The sequence below is a fragment of the Arachis duranensis genome, chromosome 4 (genome assembly GCF_000817695.3).
Source record: "Arachis duranensis cultivar V14167 chromosome 4, aradu.V14167.gnm2.J7QH, whole genome shotgun sequence".
Lineage (NCBI taxonomy): Eukaryota > Viridiplantae > Streptophyta > Magnoliopsida > Fabales > Fabaceae > Arachis > Arachis duranensis.
Window position 1 is genome coordinate 119143363 of NC_029775.3, and position 9278 is coordinate 119152640.

Here is a 9278-nt window from a genome sequence, read left to right on the forward strand (position 1 = left end):
ATTTTACTTTAATTCTGTTTATTTTAGTCTATTTTTATTTATATAGTTACTATTGATATGTCTTTTTTTATTTTTTTGAATTACTTTTTAATTTTTTTATGCTTTAACAATTAGAAAAAAAAAACAGAAAGCAAAGAGAAGGGAAAAAAAAAGAGTAAACACTATAATAAGACGTAGAGGCTAAAAGGCTAAACTAGCAACGTTATTTATCATCATTATTATTATTAAGATGAATTTTATAATTTCTTTTCTAGTATTTTTTAATATAAGTTTTATTTTTTATGCTTTATTATTATTATTAATATTTTTATTATTTTTTCAATTATATATTTTTTATAATAATTTTTTAATAGAATATTTTTTAATTTGTCTGATAAGTTTTTTTTCCATTCTTTTGCCAAAAAATATATATTAGAAGAAAAGAAAAAGATACAAATTAAATTTTAAAATTCAAATTCAAACAAGATGCATAAAAGGTAACTATTGAAGATTTGAAGTCACCAAAATAAAATGCAATTATTGAATTGAGATCTAGAATTTATTTTAGTAGATTTAAATTTTTGGTATTATTGTTATTGAAAATTTTAAATATTATTATAAAATTTTAGATATTTTTTAACTTACTTAAATTACACATTATACATTATATAGTGTATTTAAAGAGTCCTATTTTCTTTAAAATAGATATAATATTATATACTTTTTTGAATATAAAGAATCTATAAAGTTAAAATTAGTAATAAAATTGATTATATATGTCTTATAAGATACAAACTTTTAGAATTTAATTTTTAGCATAATTAACAAACTTCTACTCTATCTTTTATCTTTTATTTGATTCCTTTTATAATTTTTTCTTGATTTTATTAATTGTTTTTTACCGTAATAATTCATTACGAATTTATTTTTTATAGAGAAAATTTATCAATAAAGAAGATTTAACCAAAAAGTTTAAAGAATACCGGATAATTATAAAACAAAAAATTATAAATTATGTTTTAATTATATTGTAAAATATAAATTAGGTTATTTTAAATTAGTTTTTTTTAACTATTAATGTGTTATCCTAACATGTCATGCTCTTTAAATTTTATCTCCATTTATTTTGTGTACTTTATCAAACCAAATCAATTATCACTAATAAACTAATTTTTGTCAATATTTATAATAATTAATTAAGTTGAACAAAATAATAATGATAAAAATAATTATAATATAAATTGTTACCAGTTACGTACTTTTAAAATTATAAATAATATAAATTGTCTATTTTGGATTAAAATTTGAATGATTGAATTGATTCTTTTTTTAATTAATAATGTAATTGTTGTAACATTTGCTGAGTGAGATTCTTTCATTTATTTAGCCTGATAAATAATCATTTTCTTATTTTATACCAATTTAACTAATTAAAATTAATAAATTTTAGTTATTTGAAATTTTACAACATTTGATTCTAATAATATATTTTAAATTAATGAATTAATATAATTTTAATATTTTATATCATTAATAAGAATCTCATTTTAAAATGACATTTTTTCTAAAAAAATTATATTAATTTAATTAATTTACTAGACATTAAAATAATAAATCTATAAAAAAAGGCAAAATAATTTTAAATAGTAATTAAAAATACTAAATAATTAATAATGAATAATATAAATTGTTAATTAATAAAGTATCCTAATTATATCAAAGATTTGGATTCTCTAAAATTTGAATTTCACTTTAGAGAGTAAAATATGATCTCTTACCATTTATTTTATAGGTGAGACCAATAATAAATATGAGAGAAACCATTCAAAGGTAGAAGATCACACTTTACCCTCTAAAGTACAAATTTAAAATTTAAAGGATATCCAAATTCTTATATCAAAACTATTCTTCATTACATCACAATCATTTTTCATTTATTGGCGATCCTTTCTTATCTTGAATTAGAATTAAAATTGATTAAATTATTTTTTGATTAATTGGTCCTTTTGATCCTTTGTAAATATTATTTATATTTAAACCACTAATTCTTCATCAATTTCAATTGTTTAATTTTAGACTTTGCTCTATTTTTATTTCTGAAAAAAAATTGTGTCATATTTACTATGATTATTTTCGAAGAAAGTTAATATCAATTTTATTTTAGTCATTTTTTAAATGTAATATTCTCTTTTCTTATATCATTATTACCTAATATTGTAAGAATAAAGTGATGGTCAAGAAGAGGTTGTTTCAAAACCTATGCATTATTTACAAAATAGAGTAGGAGTTCAAATTTAGAAGATTATGGGAGCAAGAGGCAGCAACAAAAACAAACAAGTTGATGCAAAGACCATTATAAAAAGTATGGATTGACAATGGTGAACATGTAGCGGCTTTATGAGTAGCACTGAATATAAAGATTATTACTATATTAGAGTTACTGGATGTGGTGGAACATTTTGATCTGTGTGTTAATTTATATACTCAAAATATAACAATTCTCATCTACTGTAAATTCCTTTTTTTTCCTGGGTTTATCAATTACCATCACTCGCTAGTGACCTTCTAAAAATAACAATGCTAAAAGGTAAGATTAAAACAAATAGTATGCAATCAACAAAACAAAACATCTAAAGTTCTGCATAACTAAGAAATAGTACTCTTAAATTTGATCAAAAAGATATATCGGATTTTAAAGTTCATCTGCACTTTTTAAATGTTCTTCTCCACATGTCAAGCTGTTCACTTGTATTCTTTCTTCGTTTGAATCCTTCGTGATGCTAGCCATCAGCAACATCAAGCAGTTCATAACATTCCTGAAGAACTTGATGGCCTGCAAAAAAGCTTAACTGATAAGAGTCAAAGCTTTAGACATGAACCGATCTAAACTTGGAAACTTCACCAGAAGATCGGTCTATAGGAAGCAAGACAGTGATTCATGATTCCCTAAACATTGATAAATTCAAATTTCACCATCCATAGACAAAAGTTACATTTGATTGGAACTTAATACATAATGCATATTACACAAAACTTTTTCATTAAACATAGGAGAATAGCGACATACCGTTTTCCTCCTTATCCTTATCCTTAAGGTCACTAGGGAGTGGCAAGAGACTCTCTGTATATACAGCATCAGCTGCAGCGTAGTCAATAAAAAAACAATGATGTTCAAAACGACGTTGGAGCCTCTCTTCTCTGAAATTATATATGTATAACTCCCATTCATAGTCATAACCTTTTCCAATAAGATCCATAGCACTGGGTAAGTACAGAGGCTGAAAGCGAAAAGGAATCTGATAGAGAGTCCAAGATGAGTGCACTTTATATTCTTTCATCACCCATATATCAGTTTTATAGCTATCATCATTGTAATAATATAAGGCTAGGCAGCCTCCTAGTAGGGTGAGACTTGAATAATAGCTCGTTCTCAGTTGTTCCGGTGCAGATATCGTTGAGAAAGTCCTTTCTTTGAGATCAAAGATAAGAATAGCATCCCTGTAATCTTTAGGACGGGAAGGCACCCAATGAAAAGCGCCATTCAAGAACAGCCCACAAGACTGCCAATTATCAAACCCCAATGGTTTGAGGAGTGCATCACCAAAATCAATCCATGAATTGGTTCTCAAGGAAAAGCAATGAAAGTGATCTCGACCATGCTCATTCTGCCAACCTAAAAAAACTAGGTAATCATCATGTGAGGCATCATAACAAAATCCATACACATCGAAGTCGAAGGAACTCCAGCCCCTGGGCTTAAAACGAGAAGCAATATGAGAGTAGGATATCAATTTGCTGGATCCAGTCAGCGGGTTCCATACCACAAGAAATCTTCCGTGTTGATGTAAGAGAACAAAGCCTCTGCAGGATCCCAGGACCTCAAAACGAGGTGGTGATTTCATCTTGAAAGGGAGAGACACCTTTCTTACTTGTAATGCATCATTGTTGTCACGAAATAGTGCGTCTAAGTCAACGAAGTAAGCCATAGTGTCATTTTCTATGAAGACGTATGTGGAAGCGGGAGAGTGGTGAAAATGCATTTCAGCAAAGTGTGGATCGGAAATGAGAGAGTACCAGAGCTTCGAAACGCACCTGAGGCGAGCTAGATGTTTGGCCGGAACTCTCAGTAAGATTCTGTGAATCAACTCAACAGGGAGAATGTCGTGAATGCTCTTCTTCTCCATGCTCGATTGCTCTTTTGGTTTGTTCAGTGTGTGTTCTGCCACTTCTTTTTCATATAATCTTATTATCCGTGCTTGGAATGTTGTGATTTTCGCAATTCATATAGCAATTCACGAAACCCTGGGACTTCGAAAAATTTCCTTGAAAACAAATGACTTTGGACGGGAAGGGTCAGTTTTGGACTTTCGTTTTTGGAGGAAAAAAAAAAAGAAAATAGTCATTTGTTTTTTCTTTTTTAAAACAAACAAATATAAAAAAAAGTTATTTCATGAATAAACTTATAAACACAAAATTTTAAATACTAAAAATATTTAATTTTATTTAGTTAGAGAAAAGAAAGTACTTTATAAATTAAATTATAAAAAACGACAAGTTGAAAATGCAGTTTCTATCATTTCAATTTTTTGAAAAATTTTTAAACTATATTCATAATTTTACAAAATTACGATATTCTTTGTACAATTATACATGACTAAAGAAAATCTTGTTATTGCAAAGTAAACAAAGAAAAAGAAGTTTTAGATTGAATAAATTAAGCTCATAATTCATCATAAATAATAAAAAAATAAAATAAAATTTTAGAAATGAATTTAATAAAAAGATTCCTAGAAAGGTGTGTTATTAGTGGAATTTTTTCCCTAATTCAAAATAATAACAAGCGTAAAAAGCTTTGAGAGAATATAAAAATATAAATGAGGAGGAAAATCAGAATTTGGAGTAAAAATTAAATTTTGGAAATTTATATATAAATATATAATAATTAATTTAATAGTTAATTTTATGGGTAAAACACTTAAATAAATCAAAAAGTCACCCATATTACCCAATAATCCTAAAATAAAAAAATATTACGTAGATATCTCCATACATATATATTTATGTAAATCGAATTAATTTAACTCGAATTACACATGTTGGTACTAAATCAAATCAATTTGAGCCGAATTAGTAGAATTATTGGTAAATCGAAGTTATTTGATTCGAATTATCAAGGATTGATATTCAAAATATAGTAAAAAGTATATTCGATTTACTACTAATACAGTATTTATATGTAATCGAATCTAGTTGATTCGATTTACTACTGAATAACCTATATATAGTAAATCGAATCAGTTTAATTTGATTTAGTACTGATATAAATTATTGACATTTACTATTGTTAAGTTAATTGTTTATTTATTCTATATTAACTTTAAAACATAAATGTCAATAAAAAATATCCCTATTTGAATTTAAATAAAATATTAAAAAAAATTAAAACGAATAAGAATAGAAATTCAATTTTTGTGTTCTAGTTTAAATTTCAGAAAATCTATATTTTTATTAACTTATTAATTTAAAATAGAACAATAAACGATTTCTAAAAATTCACTAAAAGTTATTCTTTGACTCATTAACATCTAAAGAATCATTACCAAAATTTTTAATGCTGAAAAAGTTAATATAAAGTATAATCCTCTGAAGTGACAATGGTTAAAATATATTATTTCTCAAAGTTCAAATATATTTATACAATATGTAATTTGTAACTTTAAATTAAAAGTTTTAAGTAATTCCGTAGTAAATCGAATCTAATAAATTCTACTAATTCAATTTACTACTCATAAGTTATATTTTTAATATCGATCTTTAGTAATTTTAATCAAATAATAATTTCGATTTATCAATAAATTCTACTAATTCAACTCAAATTGATTCGATTTACTACTCATAAGTTATATTTTTAATATCGATCTTTAGTAATTTTAATCAAATAATAATTTCGATTTACCAATAAATTCTACTAATTCAACTCAAATTAATTCGATTTAATACCGGAATATGTAATTCGAATTAAATCAATTGGATTTACATAAATATATGTATAGAGACATCTACTTAACGTTTTTTATTTTGAGATTATTGGATAATATTAATGGTTCTTTGATTTATTTAGGTATTTTATCCTAATTTGATTATGTATGTAAATTTTTATTATAATTATTGATTATAATTATAATTTTTCCAAATGCAGCCACGAAAAACAAAATCAAATGTAACATACAACTCCTAAGACATTATTATTATTATTTAATTTGCACTACTATTTTTATAAGAACGATTAACTAAACAGTTTTTTAAAGTTATTTTTTATTATTGAGTGTTCTTTAATATGTGAAAATTGATTTAAATAGTTATATTAATAGTATTTTAAATTTTAAAATGTTTAGCTTTAATAATTAAAAAGAGTATTTACTCAAATTACTCAAAAGGCCCGATCCAAAGGATTGAGCCTCGCCCTATACCGACCTTCTCCCTACGAAGTCGGTTCTCACCACGACTTATCCCAAAGAAATCGGGGACGAAGATTGGCTGGCAGATAAACACTCATTTAATCTCTATCCACTTCCATAGGCCATATCGTAACCTCCCTAAGATAAAGGGACGGTTATACATCCTAAAAAGTGGAACTACTCCAACGGTGGTTATTGGTTCACCACTATAAATACACTGACATCCCTCAGTATCTCTAAGCCCCAATACTCTCTAGACCTGCTTACACCCTTGCTGACTTAGGCATTGGAGTGTTTTTGCAGGTACCACCCCCATTCACTCGTACTCACAAGTCGGACGGAAGCCTAAGAGCGCGATTCTCTTCGAAGGTTTCCCTCCACAAGCATTTGGGCCAACCTAATCAAGCCCATTATCTCCGGTTACCCAACGTAACAATATTAAATATAAACACAATAATAAAAAACTGTGTTATATATATATTATGTATATAATATTAAAATTTAAATAAATTTTGTTTTATGTGAAATAAAATTATAATATTAAATATAAACACAATGATAAAAAATTTTGTGTTATATATATATAATTTTATTTTGTGAGAAATAAAATTAAAACATTAAATATAAATAGAATGATAAAAAAATTTGTATTATATTAATTTAATTAAAATATATATATATATATATACAACATAAAAAACAAACAAACAATTTATTATTTTATATTAAGAATATTATTAAAAATATATTATTAATTTTTCTAAAATAATACTTTTTTTCTTTGGTTCAAATACTATGACAATAAATTTTTTTTACATAACTGCGTCTACTCAATAAATATTATATTCATTTATTTCTATATTGTATGTAAAATAAATAATTAATGTTTAAAAAAGTTAATAAAAAAAGAAGTATTCTTTTTTTTTACCAACTCTTAAGTGAATATTGAGACAATGTCATTTGAACTATAGCTGTTAGCAAAGAAAAAATACTCTTGATTATATATTAAATAGAATAATTATTTATTAGGCTCATTCTCATACAAATAAATTTTTTTTAGTTTTATATCTATAATATTTTATACCAATTAGCTTCAAAATTTAATTATTTTTTGAATAAATTAATAAAAAATAATACAAATAACTGTTATAATTATATTTTAATTTTTCATTCTATTACGTACACGTTGAGGATAATTTGAAATAAAAGATAATGAACTTGTTGTAATTGTCATGTATTTTGTGCTTTGACTGCGTCGTCATTTGAGAATCATGGTACTTTCATGGAGACCGAGTTCTTCTACAGAATCAATTTTACCTTTGGAGTTAGCCAACCAACAACGTGACAGACAGCGTCTTCCTTTTCTATGGCAGCAATTTTTCGGGCTTTGAAGGTTCATTTATAGTAGAGGTAGAATGGGGTAGGTTTAAGAGCGTAAAAATCTGTGGTTAGACAAAACAATAGTGGTATATGTATAATATATGTAAAATAATTAGTAAATGATTAATAATATTGTATCATATTTAAATTTTTACTTTAATTTATGTTATGTATGTGATGATGGTTATATAAATTTTGAAATTTAATTTTATTTATTGGATTTAAATAATTATAGGGGCGGGGCGGATACCCGCAGGAGCGGGTTAGGGTTCAGCGTTTTACTACTCGCAGGTAGAAGCGGGACAGGTTCTATGAGGGTTGGTGTACGGCGGGGTGGGGTCAGGTAAAGCAAAAATCCGCCCCTACCCGCTTCGTTGCCACCCCTACCTGCTAGCAAGCAAAACAGCAAAAATGCTTGAAGACATCACATCAACAATAACAGAGTAACAGAAGAATTCGATCAAAATTTTTTTAGTACTTTTCTGGTGTAAAGATAGTCCTGTGTTAAACAAGTGAATTAGTTTTTTTGTTAGAGCCGGTTTGTTTATTCAGCCAATGACAAAAATAATAATAACAATAATAAATAAATTTATTTTACCTGATCACTTTTTAATAGTAAATTAACTTTTAAAGAGTATTGCACTCCTTACTTTATTTGGATTGCACTAATTTTCGCTATTTTTCACATATATATTTTTATTCTTTTCAAATTTAATTTTGAAACTTTATTTTCTTATTATTTGTGATCAATGATGAGTTTTATTCTAATTCTAAAACCTCTCTTTCTTGATTTCGTTCCCGATTGTCATAAGATTTTTTTTAGCTAAGTATAATTGCAATAAAAAAATCATATCCCGGTAAAATTATGAATATAACTTAAAATTAAAGCTTTAAAAGAATTGAAATGATGCAAGTTTTCTTTTTATATGTGTAGTTTTATATAATTTAATTTAAAAAGTTCTTTTTTCTCAATCTAAATAAAACTAAATATTTTTAATATTTAAAAAGGTTTCTTAAAAAGTTCATCTATGAAATAACTTTTTCAATTTAATTTTTTTAAAAAAGATAAAATAAATAAGATAAGATATGTTTTCGAATAGCCAATCCAAAAACCCTTCCCTTCCCTTTCCTTGGCTAGTTTTATGTTTTCAAAGCAATTTGAAGTCCCGGGTTGAGTGAATTGGTATATGAATTGCCAAAAGCTCAACAATCCAAGCATGGATAAGAGGAAGAGGCTGAAGCACGCAGTGAACAAAGCAAAAGAGGAATCCACCATGGAGAAGAAGATGAATCACAAGAGTAAGAGCATTCACGACATCCTCCCTCTTGACCTGATTCACATAATCCTACTGCGGGTGCCGATCAGACATCTCGCTCGCCTCAGGTGCGTTTCCAAGCTCTGGTGCTCTCTAATTTCCGATCCAGACTTTGCGGAATCTCATCTTCACCTCTCTCTCGCAC

The 9278-nt window shown here is 26.4% G+C and overlaps 1 protein-coding gene across 1 annotated transcript; it reads right to left on the minus strand.

Moving 5' to 3' along the window:
• Positions 1–2574: 2574 nt before the first annotated feature.
• Positions 2575–4163, minus strand: LOC107486201 (F-box protein CPR1-like). Its single transcript, XM_052260266.1, has 2 exons — positions 3047–4163; positions 2575–2812 (listed from the first exon to the last, which is right to left on the minus strand). Exons 1-2 carry the CDS (start codon positions 4161–4163, stop codon positions 2760–2762), a joined length of 1170 nt encoding a protein of 389 aa, XP_052116226.1. The 3' UTR covers positions 2575–2759.
• Positions 4164–9278: the final 5115 nt, after the last annotated feature.

Excerpts from the sequence above, each read along its gene's own strand:
- LOC107486201 (XM_052260266.1), bottom strand. The coding sequence starts at position 4,163 with ATGGAGAAGAAGAGCATTCACGACATTCTCCCTGTTGAGTTGATTCAC. Across the intron at positions 2,813-3,046 it reads TAAGGATAAGGAGGAAAACG|GCCATCAAGTTCTTCAGGAA; the intron begins GTATGTCGCTAT and ends GCTTTTTTGCAG.